The sequence below is a fragment of the Lagenorhynchus albirostris genome, chromosome 2 (assembly GCF_949774975.1).
Source record: "Lagenorhynchus albirostris chromosome 2, mLagAlb1.1, whole genome shotgun sequence".
NCBI lineage: Eukaryota > Metazoa > Chordata > Mammalia > Artiodactyla > Delphinidae > Lagenorhynchus > Lagenorhynchus albirostris.
In genome coordinates this window covers 24,777,839-24,800,469 of record NC_083096.1, presented here as the reverse complement: position 1 = coordinate 24,800,469, position 22,631 = coordinate 24,777,839, and the positions used below count along the sequence as shown (strand labels likewise).

At 36.9% G+C, this 22,631-nt stretch overlaps 1 protein-coding gene across 3 annotated transcripts in view; it reads right to left on the bottom strand.

Annotated features, from left to right (window-relative positions):
• Positions 1–22,631, bottom strand: part of SMYD3 (SET and MYND domain containing 3) — a 722,658-nt gene that overhangs the window by 516,229 nt on the left and 183,798 nt on the right. For all 3 annotated transcript variants that reach the window (XM_060128412.1, XM_060128421.1, XM_060128431.1), the window contains exons 3-5: positions 9,480–9,587; positions 7,828–7,885; positions 5,798–5,934 (exon numbers count right to left, since the gene is read on the bottom strand). In XM_060128412.1, coding sequence (XP_059984395.1) covers positions 5,798–5,934; positions 7,828–7,885; positions 9,480–9,587 — 303 coding nt within the window. The remainder of the gene's footprint in view (positions 1–5,797; positions 5,935–7,827; positions 7,886–9,479; positions 9,588–22,631) is intronic.

Below are 22,631 nucleotides of genomic sequence, written 5' to 3'. Positions count from 1 at the left end.
TAAACAAAAATTCTCCCCCAGTGAAAAAGAATTTACTCAGAATGAAACTGAATGTAAACTTTAAGTATCATAGTACAAAAAGCACCTAAAATTCTCACTTTCAAATCTATACAACCACAGTGTATATTGCAAAACCAGCTCCCCCTAATAGCATTAAAAATTAGAGTTCAGAAGGCAAGCTCTGGAGGTCACAGATGTGCCCTAAAGAGCAAAAATAACATTCTACCAGGAAAATTATTATTTTGTTTAAAAGACAAAAAGAGGGAACATCTTCTCAAACAGATGTGAAATTTCTAATCAAAAAATTCTGTTGCAGTTACATAATATTATCGAGTTAAAAAGTACTTTGCAGAGGTCTGGCAGCACGAACAATGACATCTGTTTTGTGGTCAGGAAGTTCACTTTTATTCTTGTTGCTTCCAATTTGATGTCTGGTTTTGAAACATTTTATGCAACTAGTCCATTTTCTATTATTTTGTTCAGAGCTTATCACATTCTAATCAGTCTACCAAATGCATTTTTAGAAAAGGAAGTTTTAAGTCCAGAAAAAAAAATAAGTATATTGTTCTAGAACTCTGCACAGTGATCGCTAAAAAGTATACTCTATGCATAGAAAATAAGCTCAGAACTAAGTCTACTGACATTAAATTTAGAATAACCATTAGCAATAATAACCAGTGTATGTTTGGGGGGATGGAATAGAGACATTCCATGTCATTTCAGTGAACTATGACATAACAACTAACAAAACCCTTACAATTTAATTTCATCCTTTTAAGATTCACGTGTGAGAAACATCTCATTCATCATAGTAAGCTTGCTTTTATATTTCCTACATGAAATCCCAAGGAACTACTCTGAAATCATGGAGTTGCGACGAATGTAGGACATAGTACACGATTTCTGTCCACAATAGCTATGGGCTGAAACCAAGCCAGTTACTAGGGGAAAGGTACTATTTTCTGCCTGCAAAATTTTTTTCTCAACAAGATAGGTAAGTCTCAGCATAGGCATGGGATACCAGCACTGGGCACAACTGTAAGCAACCATCTGAGACTGGTTTACAATCAGTTGCAGATTACACTCTTGGCTACATGACAACACAGGGAGACATACAACACTGAAGTTTTATACTAGAATACAAATAAGTATGGGAAATAGGCACAGCAGCAGTAGAAATTAATAACATGTCAGACACTCTAAGTACTTTAGAGTTAATCCTCACTTTAATCTGTAAATATTATTATTATTCCCATTTACAGATGAGGAAATTGAGGTTGAGAGAATTTCACTCACTTGTCTGAAAAAGCAACTTAGCCATCATACTACTGTTCAACCTCCCATTTAAATTTGCCTCTAACTGTAATTGTCTCACCTTTTAAAGTTTACAGTCATCATTATTTGTATATACATTCTCTATATTTGTAGCAAATGTTTCGAACTCTATCAACAGATTGAACCACAGGAGTTGTCTTGCCAAGATAAATCCATTTTGAAATCTAACCAGAAATCTTATTTCAAAATAGAAATGGAAGGAAAAAAAGTTGGGGAGTGGGAAGGAGGAGGGGCCTGTGGAGATGGAAACATACATCTTCCCTTCTCTAAACAATCTGAAAAAGAGCCAGCAGAGATAAGTCTGGCCTCTATTTTTGATGAATATACAAATAGTCACGCGCCTCCACTGTGCTCACTAACAAGTATCCCCAGTACATCTCCCACCCTTTGGCCACCTTCATTATTGTCAGTGGTGAACCACCACTTTCCTCATACCGTACGCTTTTATTTCCATTCAGCCACACCCCCAAGTAACACACAATCTAAGTTAAAAAAAAAAAACTTATGCAAATAAAGCTTCAAGCAAATCACTCCCACGTTTCCATCCAACCAGATCATCACTCTGCAGCTCGCCAGCTGTAGAAATTCTAGAGGTACTACTACCCTCACTAATTTTCTCTTACTACCTAAAGCAAAACAAACATTTTAAGCATCACGCTTTCATTCAAACTCTTTTTGTAATCACTAAATATAACTGAAACATGTATTCCACTGGTAACAACTGCCTTTTCAAATCTTCTCCATAGGAAGTCAACATATTTTTCTTACCCGGGGGTTAGAGGAGTTAGTACCCCCTCACTCCCCACAAGTATTTCTAGACCATTCTCTATAATTGTTTCCCAACACCATCTTCTCTTCTGAAATTCATGCCATTAATTTCTGCTTCCTATGTGAAGTCCTCCTTGATCTCCTCCCCTAGAAAAATTTCTTCTTCCTACTTAACTTTTACAACCAGGCAATAAGTTCAGAAGTCAACAGGATATTTTATACAGTAAAGTACTATCTCTAAATCCCAAATTCCAGTTGCTCTGTGTGTGTGTGTGAATGCAGGGATGGGTAGTGGGAGGCTAATACTGGTAACCAGGAAGTGGAGAAAAAAGGAACACTTGGAAATATAACTGGAAAAAAGGCTACACAATAATGTGTTCAGAGTAGTGAAGGGGGACGGGGGGGACATTTTCCAAGCAAAACCAAGTCCTGAGCAACAGAAGCACAAGAGGCACTAAGAACCTAGTCCAACAGGAAATATACACTATCTTTCAACAGAAACCCCCAGAGTGTTCAAAATACAAATTGCTAACTTTTGAGGAATTCATCATGGTCTTCTACAAGAAAAAGCTATCAGCTCAGCAGAGAAGAAATTTGCTCTCAGGACTAAGAACCTTCTCATCCTCCACCAACCCCTTTCCTTTCCAGGCAGTACAAGTTTGATAAATATATGCATAACCCCAAGTAAAACTTTTGACTTGCTGAGGTTCTTTGCCTTGGTAGATAATTTTCAGAGTTAGAATTAACCATGTATTTTGATAACCCTGGACAAGAGTGCTTGCTGCAAACAAAAACAAAACAAAACTTGCATAATTTGATCAGTGAATTCACTAACAGACACCTCTCTCAGGAGACCAAGAGGCCTGATAGCAAAAGAGTAATTGTAAGGAATGTTTGGAAACCCAAATAAAGGAAAAGAACATCTGTGTGACATCTATCAGATATAAAACAAGTCTGAAAAGTATTGAAACCAAGTGCTGGAAACATGAGGGTTCATTAGAATTGTCTCTCTACTTTTGTGTGTGTTTGGAAAAGTCCATAATCAAAGATTCAAAAAAATTAAGATAGAAACAAATCAGCAAAAGCTCTCAGAATTCCTCTTGTCTTAAATGACAATGAGAGGAGCCAAAACACAAGCTTCGCATGTCTAATACCTGCACAGAACCTGCATGAACATAAGTGAGTGGGAGGAAAAGCAAAACATAAAACAGGCTTTTCTTTTTGAGGCCAGGTGAAGCCAGCTTTCTTTGAAGCGTAAATTAAAAACTTAGTTCCTGAAGGTGGGAAAGGCAGGTCAGCATAGAACCACTCCTGACAGACTGTACAGGTAGGTGCAGCGAAAGAAAGCAGCACTCTCTGAAGTGCCCATTTCTTCTCTTTGATTAATTCTATGCCAGTAAGATGGGGCGGGGGGCAGTAGATAGGGATAAAATTCCCTGTCCAGCATTCTCCACCCACTTCCAACGCATTTGTCATGATCGGTGTCATCACACACTTGCAAAGTTATAAGCTCAGTGGCTCATCCCTAAGCTTTGCAGGACACTGATCAGCTTAATTTAAGACTATTCTATTCTTCTTTTAAAAAATGAAGGACAAGGAGGGGGACGGATGGAGGAGGGGAGAAGGAGGAGAGTTTTCTCTTTTAAACACAAATGTATAAGCAGAAAAATAACTACAGTCTATAAAATATAAACAAAACTTCTACAAGGAAGTACAGGAGCCATAGGTTAATGCTGCTTTCCTCTGATTATTAACCTATATTTTAAGGCAGAAATCACAGCTCTGAGTCCAATTCCCCCATACACCACAAAAATGTATACGTTTTACTTTTGTAGCAACAACAAATATAAGTATGTGGGGAGAAGGAAAGCACATTACTAAAATTCTGTCTGCTTAATCATAATGACAGAATTTCCCCCTACACAGCACAGAGAAAAGTTCATTGTAAGATACGTGAGATTAAAATTATTTTAAAAGAAACAAGAGAAATAAGATAGTAATTTACAATTTACATTAAGCAATGAAAGTATTTTTAATTCGTTATTATGAACACTAATAACTCCAGTAATTAGCACTTGAACATTTTTCAACAACAGGAAACACCAGAAATGAAGTTACAGTCATCATAAGGTATATTTTTATCTTTCAGTAGGTGTTACGTTGTATAGCATGTAACATCAAAAGAGCCTGTATGCACTGTATACGCAGCGTTACTATAGGTTGTAATTTTCAGAAGCATATGAAATAAACATGAGAAACTTCTCAGATGCATTATAAACAACATTTACATTTTGAAATCAATTTTAATTAATAGACAAACCAGAATGTAATGCTAAGATGATATTATCGGAAAATCGTAAGAGCATACCTAAAAGAATAAAACTACATTTGGGAAAAACAAGAATAAATCTGTAGCAATCACACTAATCACATTTAAATTCTTAGAAAATAAGCAGGTTATAAAACATACTTTAAAAATATTCACAAGATAAGTATATCATTGGATGTGTGCATATAAATTGTAAAATTGACAAAATCACCCTCAAATGTAAAATTTTACTTATTATTAAAAATATGATCAATATTTAACCAAATCCAAACACACAATATGAGAAAGTAAGGACGGCAAACACATGATAATAACAAAGGATATACTGGTTCCTTTGTCCCTATCCCAGGGTAGATATCAAGAATCAATCAGGGACTTCCCTGGTGGCACACTTGTTAAGAATCCACCTGCCAATGCAGGGGACACGGGTCCGAGCCCTGGTCCAGGAAGATCCCACATGCTGCAGAGCAACTAAGCCTGTGCACCACAACTACTGAACCGGCACTCTAGAGCCCGTGAGCTACAACTACTGAGCCCACGTGCCACAACTACTGAAGCCGGCACACCTAGAGCCCGTGCTCCACAACAAGAGAAGCCACTGCAATGAGAAGCCCACGTACCACAACAAAGAGTAGCCCCTGCTCGCTGCAACTAGAGAAAGCCACACACAGCAACAAAGACCCAAGACAGCCAAAAATAAATAAATGGATAAATAAATTATAAAAGAAAAAGAATCAATCAGTGCATTCTTTCTCTCTGGACCCAAACAAACCCTCAGAAGCACTTCCAAGAAGAGCACTCAGGTACCCATTACCAAGAGACCACAATGAAATATTAAATTATACCTATTTTCTACCCCTAATCTAAGATTTTCATGACTTAAAACATTTAAACAAATGTTTTGGCAATTTGGGCAATTATTTTAAAATCAGAAATGGTTATATTTTCATATCATTTAAAATTCACTTAATCAAGAAACGGATTCCAATGATTTCTTTCACTTCAAGGAAGGTTACATTGCTGAAACAACCACCACAAAACGAAATGGACTCAATGGCAAACTTAAATCCATTCATAAAAAATAATGGAATATGTTACTTTCTTTTGAGAAAAGAAAGCACACTCTTTTGAGGGTGTGCTTTGAGAGCTGACAATGAACATACTTGGGCCATTAGTAAGAATACTGATAAAGCAGAAAAAATAATACTCTTTTCAATATAAGCAATACATTCTCCCATTCTCTACTCAGTAAAGCAGGGGACTGATAAAGGCATGAAGGGTCCTGGATTTTCACGGATCAACAAGGAAATAAGGAGTATAGCGTTGATTTATGGCATTAGCAAAGATACCAAAGTTAACACTTACTTTTGCAAAGGCTTCAAAAATGTCAAAGGAAGGTGGCAGCTGAGAAGCATCCTGTATTTCTTCTCTCATGAAGTGTTGGAATGTCAATACAAGTTGCCTGAGGCCCTCTTTCTTATCTTCAGTCAGTTTGTTAATATCTTTTTTAAAGATAAAATAAATAGTACAATCACACTGTGAACTTTCAATGGATAATTTTCAGGTGTTCAATGGTAGCTGTTAAGGCAGATATTTCCTACCCAGATTCCATTCTGACAGAGATCAAATGCATCTTTTTATTTTTTGACAACTACAAATCATTATCATACATTATCAATCAAATTCTGCCAAACGTTATCTACAAAATAAGATCAAACACCTAGCAAAACAAAATAAATACACAAACTGATGAAAAAACATTAAAACCAAAATCAGTAATGATGTGTGTTAGCAGATTTTCTACATCCTCCTGCACACATGTTCAAACCACCATACATGCTTATTTAGTTAGTGAATTTAAGTAGACTTTTCCATGAAACAATTTACAGCCAGGTCATAACTAACTGATAAACAGTATCATCTCAAAGACCAAAAAAACCTAAAGCAAGAACAGAAAAGTTCAGTTAAATTAAGTTCAAATTGGTGAAATTGGTCAAGTAGGAAGTACATCAAGAAAAAAACATGAATCAACCAAAGAAATCTCATTTTCAAGTTCTTTTCAGGTTGAACAATAAACAAAATATGATACTGCTTCAACCCAAACAGAAGGAGAAAGTTCCAAAGCCAATATCACCCCTTTAAAAACTCAGTTTCATTCATACCACAAAGGGGTGTGAGGACTAGGAGTGCACAGTTGAATTAATAACGTTTGAGAGCACTTCACTTAAGGCAGCGTGTATGACACTGCTACTGAGCAGGGCTAATGTTCATAGTAAAACTCACTGCAAGAGATGTTATTTACCTAGCAGTAATATAAGAAGAAAAAAATAGGGCTTCCCTGGCGGCGTAGTGGTTGAGAGTCCGCCTGCCGATGCAGGGGACATGGGTTCGTGCCCCGGTCCGGGAAGATCCCACATGCTGCAGAGCAGCTGGGCCCATGAGCCATGGCCGCTGAGCCTGCGCATCCGGAGCCTGTGCTCCGCAACGGGAGAGGCCACAGCAGTGAGAGGCCCGCATACCGCAAAAAAAAAAAAAAAAAAAAAAAAAAGAAGAAAAAAATGACTAGTTCTCTATTAAAACTTGAAAAGATAGATCAAGATGAAACTACAGCATAACTCTGTTGCTCATGTCAGGTCTACATATTTTCTTTAAATTACTTGTTCAACAGAATAAATTAACCCAATGATTCCTTAAATAATAATTTATTATCATTGGCACTTAGGATTCCATAACCATAAATCCGTACTAGATGATTTTATTTGTCTCCATCTAGAAATATCAAACTGTGTAGCACATTTACTCCATGAGCTCTTGCTACTTTTGACTTAAAAGTCATTTACAACTTCAACGAAGACGATCTGTGAACTGTGCCAAGAGCAAGAAACGTAAACCCTACGTTCACTTCACACTCAGATTTGCAAAGCCTCTCAGTATTAAGGAGGTTGGCCACCACCATGGTAGTTCAGGAAAAGAACAACGCTCAGTGCTGTCAGAGAGCCTAAGTCATCGGTACTTTCTACTTTCCTTATTATCTAAATGTTCCCTGGAGCCCCCATTCACATTACTGTTCCCTAACATCAAAAAGAAACCAAGAGTAGGAAAAAGGGAAAGAGGAGGAAAAACAGAAGTAAAATGTATTCTGCTAGCTGGACAGAGGGTTATACTCCCCTCACTGCCTAACTTGGACACCTCTATGGCACCTCACAAACTCCTATAGGGCCAAAGCTACCCTAGAATAAATTAAATAAGCTAATGTGTCTATATAAAAGCATGAAAAGGTTTGCTGCCTCACATAATAAAGAGACAGAAAAACAAAGTTTAAAAAAAAAAAAAGGCAACTCATCAGCTCAGCAAATAAATGATAGAACTTAAGATGCTGATAAAGAATCACTTACTTGACTCCAGATCATAAAATGAGTAAAGTTTCTCCGATTCAGAGGGTGTTTCTTCCATCTATGAAGAAAGGGGGAAAACACCAAAAACGATTTCAAGTGCTCCAATATATAAATGAATATGTTTGCATATCTTTAAATATTCAAATGGAAGTCCGTTAAAAAGATAATTTTCTATATTATCCTTCTCATCATTCTTAGAGTTAAATTATTCAATCAGTCACAACTTTAAAATCTGTGTTGCAACTTGACCCACCAATTTAATTTCCAAACACAAAATTCTTTTACAAGAAGTTTCCATTTTTTTCCCCAATTCTACCACAGACTTGTATCACTGTAAGGAATTTACTACTAATTATTATAGAAAAGCAAAGATGGATGAATAAAAATAAGAGTTTATTACAAACTGTGCAACCTTGGGCACGTTACTTAAACTTGAGGTGTCAATTTCCTTATGCGAAACACAGGAGTAATAATAGCACTGAGTTGTTGTGGGATGAAATAAGGTATATCTTGTAAAGCAATTAGCACAGGGCCTAGGAATAGTTAAGTGCTCAACAGAAAGTAGCTATCATTACAGTTAGTTTCTATTAGATTCTGATTCCATAGGTCGGGGTGAAGACTGAGAACTAGAGCCCTGAGTGATTCTGAAGCAACCCATTTCTGCTCTAACAGTGGTTCTCTATCTATTCAATACTAATAAAGCAAAAAAAAAGTTCAGACTCAAATATAATATTATTATACTTTTAATATCCAGTGATTAAAGAAACGCATAATGACAAAGTTGCTCTGAATTTATTAAAGCTCTGAAATAAATTTGTGTATTTTAGTTCAACACAATATGTACATTTAAAAATAGTAGTAAGTATATGTGACAGATGTTGTATATTCAGTCCAAAGACAATGCCAATTTGGCATTCTAAATCCATTTTTCTTTTAGTAAAGATGTAGTTGATATATAACATTGCACCAGTTTTAGGTATATACTTTTACATCCCTAAATTCCTCTGTGAAATTTTATTGCCAAAAGAAGTTAACAGACAACAGGACACAAGAGAGCTGAAGCCTGCAATAAAGAGATATTCATTCTAAAGCCTGGCAAAAAAAAAAAAAAAAAAAAAAAAAAAACCCAAAACTGGAAGGTGTCGCCAGAGGGGGATTTCAGGGAATCCACTAGCTGCTTTGGCAGAGTAGGGAAAGGGACTGGAGAAACAATTTCAGTGAATGTTGGCTTAAAAAAAAAACGAAAAGAAAAAAAGATAAGTACCCTTCCTTGTAAGATTAATTATCATCTAATTAAAATCTCACTTGAAGAGGCAACCAAAAGAATTATATACTTGCCCTGTGCATTAGTTCTCAGTAGAAAAGTAATAAAGGCAATGTAACAGGCATCACTAACATCTCATGTCCCAAACATAGGACTTTAGGTTTCTATTCACAGGAGATCACACACAGGGTCTTCAAAGAGGGACGGTGCACTTTATCACTGCGGTGATTAATAGGAAAACAAGTCTTGTCTTAAGACACTCCCTGGAATAATCCACCTTCTACCTTAACATGGATTTAAATTCAGTCTTAAATATGAATAATACATGCAATTGCAAGCGCTTATGCTAAATTAAAACCCAAGCATATTTCACAAGTTTTATACTCACAAGTTTGAAAACAACTCTGCCAAGAAGTCGGACAGAGTCGGGAGGATATCTGGGTTTGCAGCTTTTAAGGCATTTGCATTCTCGCTTGTGGTCCTGCCAAGCTTTTTTCTGTTAAGACAAGAGTGAGGAGGGCATATAAGACATAAAAATTTAACTTTCATTTACACTGGTTTTGAATGTTGTGAGTCATCAACATTAATTTCAACAGCCTAAATATAACTGCAAATAGAAAATGAAAGCAATATTCTAATACTATTAATGATCCAGGATTCAGTATGCAATTACCAGGCATGGACATCAAGAACTTTCATTTCACCTCTGTCCTTCAATTTGTCCCTTGGTTATTACCTAACTGGTAGAGTCCAAAGAAAGATTCATTATGTCTTTCTTAATAATTTATAAGATAGCCTTTTAGGTGATTAAATAGGATTCAATAATAGACAGTGATTTTGAATACAAAAAGAAAATATCACTCCAAATTAGAAAACAAAACACATGGTTCAAAAAAATCAAAACAGGGCTGATAGCTTTCTGAATTTCTGCGCTATTACAGTAAGTATAGAAATATCAGGAGGGCTAACATAAAAAATAGAAAACCTTTTTGTTTTTTTAAGACAAGATAGAAAGGGGTTATTAGCTAAAATGACCAAATGCCATTTTTACCCAGGACCATCTTGGTTTACTTATGTTGTACTGGCCTAATTATTAATACTGTCCCTTTCCATTCTGAAAAGTGTGGTTTGGATGATAAATTATATAGTCACTTTTCCCAGGATCCTAGCCATGTGTTAGTGGGGCTGAAGAGACCACAGAGCCAGTCACCAATCTCGCAACACGAGGAATAAGAGGACTAAATGGATGGACATTATCCTTGAGTCTGATGTCAGAAATGCCATGACTCCCTTTACATGGGATTACTTCTATATGGAAATAAAATCCAGAGTATCCAATATTTAACCCTGGCAAGTGGAAGACAGCTAAACCAAATATCTAGTATGTTCTTTTCCAGATGAGAGCTGGAAGTTCAATCACTCCCAAATTCTGGGCCTATAAAATCTCCATAGAAGAGGTTTCTCTCTTCCACTTACAGCACAACATGCAGCACAACCAAGACAATAGCTGCAGCTACTTTGAAATTGTGACTCAGATTCAAGTTCAAGACAGCATTTTGCTCAGAAAGACTGCCTGTGTCAGGTTGCTGGGTGAAGGCGTGGTTTGTCTGCTGCTATTTCCTTGTAAACCAAATCTTGGAGACACTGTTTACAAGGGGTACTTCTTTTATCAACTCTATTCACAGTTGCCTCATTTCATTCCTTCATATCCACTATGGCAATGCTCTTCATGTGATTTTTTTTTTTTAGTGTTTATACTTTACTCATTTCTAAATAAAACTGAGTTGCTTTCAAAGTAAAGATGAGTATGAAATAAGGTTGTAAAATTAGAAACAGAAAATGTAAAAATTATGGAAAAAAAAAGTCCTCTAGCATTTACTTAGCATTCTACAGTGTTAGACACATGACTAAGCAATTAAAAAATATTTTATTTGATTTTCACAATAATCCAAATGGTAGATACTGTCATCCTTATATTAAAGGTGAAAAAAGTAAGGCTCAAGAGCTGGGATCTAACTACCAAGCTACATAAATATAAAGGGGGAGAGTATAAATTCTTAGCTAAACAGGAGAGCTAAGCAATTATCGTGCTTGTGTGCAACAATTATTTGAGCTGCCTCACAGGCAAGGCAAAAAGAAAGCATAATGGCTTAAGTAATTCTCATCTTTATCATATACATAATTCTTTATCATATATATAATTCTTATATATTATATATATAATATATAATTCTCATGTATATCTCATATCTCATATATATAATTCTTATATATTATATATATAATATATAATTCTCATGTATATCAGAAGGAAGAAAACCTAATACCACAAATATGGTTGAAAGATAAAGGACAAACTAGGAAAAGAAAATTTTAAATACGTATGTAGATAGTGTTAACTGTCACCAAAATACAAAGAGGTCTTATAAAATAACTAAGAAAAGGGTGAATGTTTCCATAAAAATAGTAAAAAAAAGTGAAGGACATGAAGAGAAAATTCATGCCTAAAAAAGAAATGCCAATAAACAAAAACTAAAAACCAAACAAGTGATCAAAGAAATGTTAATAGAAACAAGATAACATAGGTGACCCATTAGTATAGCAAAGATAAATGAAAATATTAATTCAGAAGTCTCTAGGGTGTAGGGAAGTGGGGACTTTCTAACCTTGTCCTTGGAATCATAAGTTTCCCTAATCTTTCTGATGGGTGTTTGGTGGTAAATATCGGGATTTTCAACGTGCATTTTGCTGGCACAGAAATAATATTTATAATGCAATTAATCCTAGTTTAAATGATGTCCATAAATAAGCTTAAGCATGCTCATTGTAGATTTGCTAAAATACTGGAAATTGGCAATAATTTTCCAGCTTTTCCTATAAGAAAAAGCTACTTTTGTTTTTCTCTTTATACTTTCCCAATACTGTTATCTTTGACTAATATCATGTATTATATTTATAAATAAAAGCAAAACATAATTATCTTTCTTATATCTAATAACTGTGATTCGGGGAGAAGCATTTTTATATGAAAAAGAAAGCAAAATCACGGTTACTAAACAACTTTTTTTTTTTTTTTTTTTTTGCGGTACGCGGGCCTCTCACTGTCGTGGCCTCTCCCGTTGCGGAACACAGGCTCCGGACGCGCAGGCTCAGCAGCCATGGCTCACGCGCCCAGCCGCTCCGAGGCACGTGGGATCCTCCCGGACCGGGGCACGAACCCGTATCCCCTGCATCGGCAGGCGGACCCTCAACCACTGCGCTACCAGGGAAACCCTAATAAACAACCTTTTAACGTTTGTTTATTTTGGAAAACCTGGTTGTAACTCAAAAAATCTTTTAAATGTATTAATTTTTAAATGTTAAAAAAATGCTTCAATGAATTCTTTTGTAATACCAATGAAATCTTTTGTAACGCAAAGACTTAGTAAACTTTTATCAATTTTTAAATATTATTTTATTTTTAGCTTTGTTTATGTCTGTTTTTCTTAAATAAGTATACTACCAACTAGGTGCAGAATGCGTGTAACAGGTGTTCAATAGATATCTGATGATTTATTCTAAAATCAGTACCATTTAGGAGATATAATTTACTATATATTTACCACTGTTTATTTGAAATTAAGGCCATGCAAAAAGGTCAGGAAAATCCCTAGCAATTCTTGCTTTGGCCAGTCTGAGACGGTTCTGATTGCTTAATTATGAAAGGAGAAGATTGATGAGATGTTACAGTAGAAAGAGAAAATCCATTTATTTCTTCTTTCTTACACAAAATAACCTTTACACTATTATTGTAACATTTCCCTCCCTGCCTTGGATACAAAGCCACTACAGCTCAATAACCCATTTAAATACTATTTAACATTGAATTTTAGTTGGATTAAATACTCATTTTAGGGCAGCTTATTATTTTGTGGGATGGAATGTGGGAAGGATCAATACATATTAAATCCAGTTTCAGTAAAACACATCTAATTCACAATCAGGGCTCACTAGACGTTTATTCTGTAAGAGGATTGGATTCATTCATATCTAAGGTAACCTCTCAATGATAAAAATCTATGATTCTGTAATCCCCATTCATAACAAATAATCTGAATTATGTCAAAAAGGCTTGAAACCTCCCCATGTTAGGCTTACAGAGAACTGAAAATTTGGAATGGTATTTTCCTCAGATTTGGGGATATTTAGAAGAAATTGCCTTAAAATATGTAAAAAAGAAACGAATTCTTTTAAGCCAGCTTATTCAACAAGCTCATTTTGTGACTAATAACCACTATTAATTGAACATTTTCTATGTGAAATATTGTCATGATTTTTTTTAACCACATGTTCATGACTCATTCCGCTCTCAATCAATCATCTACAGAGGTCTGCTATAGGCAAAACTTAGGATAGTTGAGCTGCCATGCAACTTGCAGGAAAGAAAAGAGACCCAACAGTTTTCCATTCACTTACAGGCTGCTTAATAGCAAATAAATAATATCTTCTGTATGCGTCAAATGTAGTACACTAATGAATTACAGGTTGACAGATGCATGAAGACCTGAAAAGCTGGAATCTGGGAAAAGAAAACTGGAAAGCTAAGCACGCTGGCTAACAAGCTATAGTTGACTGACAGGTATTGATTAAAATCTTGCGTAAAACCTCCTTAGAGCACACTAGAGACCTAGCGATAGACATTAGACTTAGCACTTTAAAAGCTTTCTGGATGCTGTAACAAACGTAGAACAAGAGTGCCTCCCCACTAGCCTTAATCAAATTAGACAGATAGGGCCAAATATAAAGACAGAATAAGGCAGGAGGATGGTCATAGGGCAAGAAGTTGACAAAAGAAACAAGAATAAAGTATTACTCCTTAGGAAAATGGGAATTACACTTTCTTGGTTAATTGACGAACCTTATAATAAATAAAAACATTAGAGTCCCAAAGTAAGTCAATCTAGTACAAGGTTCACATCAAATCCATTTTGCCACTTGTTTCTGTAAAGTTTTATTGAAACATAGTCAATTCATGGTATTACACTCACTAATTTCATACTATGACAACAGAGTTGAATAGTTATGACAAATCCTATGGCCCACAAAGCCTAACATGTTTATTATCTGGCCCTCTACCGAAAAAGCTTGCCAATCTCTGATCTAGTGAGAGGTCATATCAAGACGGAATGACCTAATTGATACATTTTAGCTGGAAGGGCAAAATAAATCATTCACCTCTAAGGACTTCTTTGAAAGAAACTTCCATGCTAGATTGATCAAAATGTCAACGTCGAGTTCTAGTGGAACATGGCAGATGGGGCACATGCATTTCATCTCCCCAACACAAGTAATTATCAGGTTTTTAACTCCCAAAGTGAACCGGAAGGGCCATCAATGGACGAGGTGTTTAACCTCATTTCCATTAAGTCAGAAAGTCGGGGTAAGAGAACAGGCTACAGAAACAGGGCAAAGGAGGCCGCCTCAAAGTGGCAGGTAACTTTGGAGGCAGTTACCTGCAAAGTCTTTGACTCCTGCCAAACAGAACTCCAACAAGAATTTAGACTTGAAGCCTACGTATGGGACAGAGAATGGGATTGAAAAGTGACTGAAAAAGAGACAGTTAACCAGAAGTCTGTATACCAGAGGGTCCCAAAACACCTTCTTACTATTGGCACGATTTTGAGTAAGCAGTGGAGTGTTAAAACGGAGACTCTAGTTGAATGTAACGCTAAGAATATCACTGATCCAGACCATTTCTTCAGCCTTCTGTTTGGTCTTCCTTCCCCAATGCTTACCATCTTATAATGGTTCCCTCAAACAGCAGTCTTATTCTTTGAGTGGCTGAAAGGTTGTGATCACTGTATTACAGAGGAAGAAATAAGAACTATGCATACTTAATGGCTCTGCAGTGAGCAATATTTTTTAAAGAATGTACTGAGATATAAATTACATTACAATAAAATGGACCCATTTTAAGAGTATAGTTTTATGTAACCAACACCAAAATTAAGATATAGATTGTCATTACTCCCACAAATTCCTTTGTGGGCCTTTACTTTCAACCCCTCAATCCCTGGCAACCAGTAATCTGGTCTCCATCGTTACAGACTAGTTGTGCCTGTCCCAGAACAGTACTACTTCTTTCTATCTGGCTTTATTTCCTCCATATAATGTTTCTGAGATTCACTCTTGTTGCTGTATATATCAATAGTTCTCTTTTATGGCTGAGTAATAGTAAATTGTGGGTGTATCTATGTGTGTACACACACACACACACACACACACACACACACACACACACAACCTAGGAGTAGAATTGATGGGTTAGTTGGTAAGTGCACATTTAACACTTTTAGAAACTACCAAACTTTTCCAAAGCAGTTGTAACATATCACATTCCCACCAGCAGAGTATAAGGTGCCAGTTGTTCTTCCTTGTATGCACTTGGTATAGTCAGTCTTTCTCATTTTAGCCTTTCTAGTGGATATGTAATAGTATCTCATTGTGGTTTTCACTTTCATTTCTCTGATGACTAATGATGTTAAGCATCTTCTACTGTATATCTTACTGAAGGGTCTATTCAAATCTTTTGTCCATTTTACTGGATAATCTTACTACTGAATTGTAAGCACTGTTTAAAAATTATGGATACAACTCTTTGGTTGGATATATATGCATTACAAATATTTTCCCCAGCCTGTGGTTTGTCTTTTCATTTTCTTAGTCATGTCTTCAAAGAGCAGAAGGGTTCAACTTTGCTAAAGTTCACTTTATCAATGTCTTGTATGTGCTTTCTGTGTCCAGCCTGAGAAACTTGACCTACCCCGGGTCCAAAGATTTTCTCCTAAGTTTTCTTCTAAAAGTTTTAGAGCTTTAGCTTTTAAGTCTGTAATATATTATGAGACTTTGGTGGGGGAAAACTGTATTTATATCATTTCTTTTCCATGTGCATATCTATCACAATTTGTTGAAAACACTATCCTTTCAACATTGAATTACCTTGGCACCTCTGTAGAAAATCAACTGGCTATACATGTGTGGGGTTGCATTTATATTTTTTAAATTTTCTGTATATTATGATATTCTGACATCTTAAAAACCTTTCTGGCTGGAAAGAGAGACTGCCCATCCCAGAGCTAGGCAATTCTTAGAGACAGCAAAAGGCTCAGCAGGGAGCATGCCTTTGATATGCAAACTAACCAATCCAGAGCCCTACCTCCCTCCATCTGCTTTAAAATTCATAGAGCCAGGTACCAGGAATGGAGAGGCCACTCCTATAGCTCAAAGCCCTCTGGAATTATTCAAATTAGCCAATCCTAAACTATTTACCTTACCCTGCCTTGCCTTTCCTGAGGAAACCTTTTTTTTTTTTTTTTTAAGTTTTATTGGAGTATAGTTGCTTTACAATGTTGTGTTAGTTTCTACTCTACAGCAAAGTGAATAAGCTATAGGTATACATATATCCCCTATTTTTTGGATTTCCTTCCCATTTAGGTCACCACAGAGCATTGCGTAGAGTTCCCTGTGCTATACAGTAGGTTCTCATTAGTTATCTATTTTATACATAGTATCAATAGTATATATATGTCAATCCCAATCTCCCAATTCATCCCACCCCCCCTTTGTTCTCTACGTCTCTGTCTCTATTTCTGTTTTGTAAATAAGATCGTCTATTCCAATTTTTTCAGATTCCACATGTATGCGTTAATATATGATGTTGGTTTTTCTCTTTCTGACTTACTTCACTCTGTATGACAGTCTCAAGGTCCATCCACGTCTCTACAAATGACCCAATTTCGTTCCTTTTTATGGCTGAGTAATCCTGCAGAAACCTTAATAAAGGCTCTAGCCTCAGTTTTCCCCTTTCTCCTCCTTTCTGCCTCCAGACCACCCTGAGGCTTCCCGCACACGATGCTGTGCGGCAATCTATCGCTCCTGTTTCTAGGATCTCTGAGCGTAATAAACTTTTTCCTGAGTCTCTCTGAGCCGTCTCTTGTGGCCATAGCTAACTATCACATAAAAGAACACAGAACAGGGCCAATTTCTAGACTCTCTATTCCAGGGGTCCCCAGCCCCCGGGCCGCGGACCGGTACCAGTCCACAGCCTGTTAAGAACCCGAGACGCACAGCAGGAGGTGAGCGGGGTGGGGGGGCGAGCAAGCGAAGCTTCATCTGCCACTCCCCATCGCTCCCCACCGCTCACATTACTGCCTGCACCACCCCCCAATCCCATCCATGGAAAAACTGTCTTCCACGAAACCAGCCCCTGGTGCCAAAAAGGTTGGGGACCGTCGCTCTATTCTATTCATTGCTCTATATGCCTATCCTAACACCACTGTCTTCATTACTGAAGCTTTAGAGTAAGTGTTTAAATCAAGTGGTCTAAGTTCTCCAACTTTGCTCTTCTTCTACATAAGGGACTGTTTCTAAGTCTTTTGCATTTCCACATAAATTTCAGTCAGCTTATCCATCCGTGGGACTTTAAATGGGACTGCATTGAATCTGAACCTAGAAAGTGATATTTTAAAAATCACTTTTGACTTTTTACTGATTTTGACTTTTTAAAATCATTACGCGGGACTTAGTTTTGTGTTCTAGAACAGCATGTAAATATCATTAACCTTGACAATATAAAAGTAAAGGTACAGCTGGCAAATTATGGAAAATAGAGTGATAAGAGAGGAAAGAGTGGGAATACTAATATCTTCACCTTAAAGGTAGGGAATCAAAAGATACGATCTACAATTGATAAACACAGATGGAGGCTTGCACATATTGTTTAAAGTTACAGACATGAGAAAAGGAAATTGAACCTAATAGACATATAACAGTTATTGCAAATCTAACACAGCCAAAGCAGATTTTTCCCACCTAAAACTGGGTCTATTACGCTATTACATGGGGGTCTTGTCTTCCCCATGTCAGTAAATGGAATCATCATCTACCCAATTGCTAAAGCCAAAAACCAAGGAGTCATTCTTTATTTTTTTCTTTTTTCGGCCATACTGCGCAGCTTGTGGGATCTTAGTTCCCCAACCAAGGATCAAACCCACACCCCTTGCATTGGAAGTGCACAGTCTTAACCACTGGACAGCCAGGAAAGTGCCCAAGGAGTCATTCTTGATTCTTCTCTTTCCCTCTCCATCCCCATATTCATTCTTCTTACATTTTTTCATGCAGTCCCAGCCCCCATTCTGGGCAAGTATATCCAACATCTCCATGTATATGTTTAATAGGCACAAACTAAAAATTTGTAAATTAGAATTCTCTTCTCAGAACCTACTCTTCAATAAGATTTCTTTAAGTCACTAAATAGCACCACCATTCACCCAAAGTTGCTGAGGGCAGAAACTTAAAAGTTCTATCTCTGGGACTTCCCTGGTGGTCCAGTGGGTAAGACTCCACGCTCCCAATGCGAGGGGCCCGGGTTCGATCCCTGGTCAGGGAACTAGATCCTGCATGCATGCTGCAACTAAAGAGTTCGCACACTGCAACTAAGAGTCCGCATGCCGCAACTAAGTCCGCATGCCGAAACTAAAAAAAGAGCGCACATGCCACAACTAAGACCTGGCGCAGCCTAAGTAAATAAATAAATATTAAATGGAACTCCATTTAAAAAAAAGTTCTATCTCTGACTTTTTGTCTCACCTCTTACATCTAATCTATTAGCAAACTCTTTCAGTTACACCTGCAAAATACATCTCAAATCCAATAATTTATTACCACCTCTACTGCTACCACTCTAATCCAAGCCATCAGAGCTCTTGACTAGATCAGTGCCTGCATATGTTGAGTTCTCAACTTGAATGAATGAATGCAACCATGAGCAAATTCAGTCAGTTCTTCCTTCCAAAGATACCCCAAATCTAACCACTTCTTTTTGCTGTTGCTACTCTAGTCCTAGCCACCATTATATGGCAACCAGACTAGTGTAATAACCTCCTAACTGGTTTCTCAGCCTCTATCCTTGCCCTCCTATAACCTATCCCCACAGCAGTCAGGAAAATTCCTTTAAAATCTCAGACCATAATACTGATCCCCTCTCCCCTTCCCGGAACCCTACAGTAGCAGCCCATCACACATGGAACAAAATGTTTATTTTTAGCCATAGTACACTATGGCCTCATAACCTGGCCCCTCCTATCTCTCTAATCTATCTCCTACAACTCTCTTTGTTGCTTACTCTGGTTCACTATAGTGGCCTTCTTGTCCTTCAGTGAACACACCATATTCATTCCTGCTTTTACATGTGACGTACATCAAACCTGAAACTCCCTTCTCCAATCTTCACGTGTCTTACTTCTTTCAGATCTCCACTCAAATGCCACCTCCTGAGAGGTCTTAGGTAGACAGATAGACAGATATAGAAATAGTTATCTCACTATAGATATAGATATGGATACGGATATAGATACATAGATATATCTCTTTCTCAATATCTATATATGAGATATATAGAAAGAAGTTAAATATAGATATGTATATGTACATATGTGTGTATATGTATTCACACACACATACATATGTAAAAATAGCCTCCCAATCCCTATCATTTTCTCTTGCTCCCTTTATTTTAGGCATAAAAATAAGACAATATTATATATCTGTCTCACAGGAAAATGAAAGCTCCATAAAGGCAAGGGTTTTCTGTGTCTTGTTCAATAATATTGTGCCAGAGCCAAGGAAAGTCCCGGCACCAGCACTAATATTTGCTGAGTAAATTAATGGATGGATGAATCCATTATCAAGTCCTTCCTCATTGGCCTCACCTCCAACTGCTTTTTTTCCCTATGATTTATTTTTTTAAGACATTAACTTTTAGAGCAGTTTTAAGTTCATAGCATTGAGAGGAAAGTACATAAAGTTCCCATATACCCTCTGCCCCCCACACATGTACAGTCTCCTCTGTTATCAACATCCCCATCACAGTGGCGCATATGTTACAACTGATGGACTTAGGCGGACACATCATTATCACCCAAGTCCATAGTGTACATGAGGGTTCACTCTTGGTGTCAAACATTCTATGGGTTTGAACAAATGACGTGTATCCACCATTATCCAACTCCTTTTTTTCCCCCAAAGAAGTATAATTTAAATTTATTAATAATTAGTTTTTTTAAATTCTGAGAACCAGGTGTGTAATGAACTAGAAAAAATGTTTTTGACAAAGTCTCAGTTTTGACCACTAAATTTCTCTATTTTCCAGCTAACCAGAAGCAACTATAACTCAAAAACATGCAGAACACATAATTTCACAATACTCTGTAAAAAGCAGGGCAAGAATGTTATTTTAGCATTATTTAATTGTAAGTCATTCAGTCATTTTTGTTTGTGGTGATATTTGATAAAATAATAAGGATACACACTCTGGCAAAACATTTTTTTCATTTTTTTCATATGAATTTGTTAATCTGTTTACCTCAAACTCCTCTTCATTCCTCTAACATGACAAGCTTTTTTCCTCTTCAGGGCCTTTACATTCACTGTTCCTTTTACATTAAAAAAAAAAAAACAAAAAACTGTTCCGAGATCTTTCCGTGGCTGGGTACTTTTAGACTCCAGCCAAATGTCACCTATACAGGAAGCCCTTCTGTAACCATCTGTGCAATGGCAAGCTCACGCTCATCCAAATCACACTCACTCATATAATCATGGCATTTGTTACTGTCTGTCTCCTCACTCCTATAAACTTTACGAAAGCCAGGACCTTGTTTATTTGTTCATTGCTAGCTGCCCACCACCAAAATCCCAACTTAGAACAGTGACTAGCTAGCAGGTACTCAATAAATATCTGTTGGATAGACTCTGGATGAATGGAGGATCCTGATATAGCTATATAAAAAGACAGAGAGGAAGCAGATGCTGACATAGGTGAGCTGAATTCTGTTGTCTGTCAGAGCAGGAAGTTAATAGACTATGCCTATACTGATGAATTAAGACATATTAAAACCTTAAAAATGCATTCCAATATACATTAGGTGCAGACAAATACTGCTTGATTCCACTTGTACGAGGTACCTAGAACAGTCAAATTCATAGTCAGAAAGTACATCGGTAGATGCCAGGGGCCGGGGGGTGGTGGAGGGGAAGGGGGAATGGGGAGTTAGTGTTAAAGGGGACAGCGTTTCAGTTTAGGAAGGTGAAAAATTTGGGAGATGGATGATGGTGAGAGTTGCACAACAACATGAATGTACTTAGTGCCACTGAACTGTACAGTTAAATATGGTTACAATAGTATGTTTTATATCCTGTGACTACCACAATAAAAAATGTTTTTAATTATCTCTATTAGAATTTATATTATACACAGGCAAGGATATTTGTCTGTTTTTTTTTTCCCATGGATGCATTCCTGAGTGCCAATAATAGTCACTGGCTCCATAATTTTTGAGTTAGAGAAGAGGATTAAGAAAGTGTCACAATCTAGAAATGCAGCAGACCCAGCTTGATGGCTCTAAATAAACATTTGTTGAATAAAAGAAAACAAAAGACATATTATTATGTCTCACTTATATGTGGAATCTAAAAAAAAAAAACAATTATATTGGGACTTTCCTGGTGGTGCAATAGTTTAGAATCTGCACTCCCAATGCAGGGGGCCTGGGTTCGATCCCTGGTCAGGGAACTAGATCCCACATGCATGCTGCAACTAAGAGTTCGCATGCCACAATTAAGTAGCCCGTGAGCCGCAACTAAGGAGTCTGCCTGCCACAACTAAGACCTGGCACAACCAAAAAAATTAATAAAATAAATAAAAATAAATTTTAAAAAATTATAGATACAGAGAACAGACAGGTGTTTGCCAGAGGCAGGAGATGGGGGTAAGTGGGGGAGGGGAGAAATGGGTGAAGATGATCAAACGGTTTATAAAAATTAAATAATTCTTGGGGAGGGCTTCCTTGGCAGTGCAGGGATTAAGACTCTGTGCCTCCAATGCAGGGGGCGCAGGTTCAATTCCTGGTTGGGGAACTAAGATCCTACATGCCATGCAGCGTGGTCAAAACAAAAAACAAACAAACAAAAAATTCCTGGGGATGTAACGTACAGGTTGGTGACTATAGTTAACAATACAGTATTGTATATTTGAAAGTTGCTAAGAGAATAAATCTTAAATGTTCTCATCACAAGAAAAAATATTATAATTACGTGTGGCAATGGATGTTAACTAAACTTATTGTCGTGATCATTTTGCCATATATACACCTATCAAATCATTATGTTGTATATCTAAAACTAATACAATGTTATATCCCACTTATATTTCCATCTAAAAAAGAAATATTACTACGGACAGGTTATTTAGAGATGATGTAATTTTAAAAATCGAATTCAACAATTATCACTGATGAATGTATTCATTCATTCATTCACTCAACAAATTATGCTACATCTGCAGCAGTGACCCATGCACAGAGCATACCTTCAAGGAGCCTGACATCTAACTACAGAAACAGGCAATTAACCCAATTAAATTTCTGTATGATAAAGGAGGGATACAAACTAGTCTCAGGGGGTTAGGAAAAAGGGAGTGACATTTAATCTGAGTTCTAAAGGATAA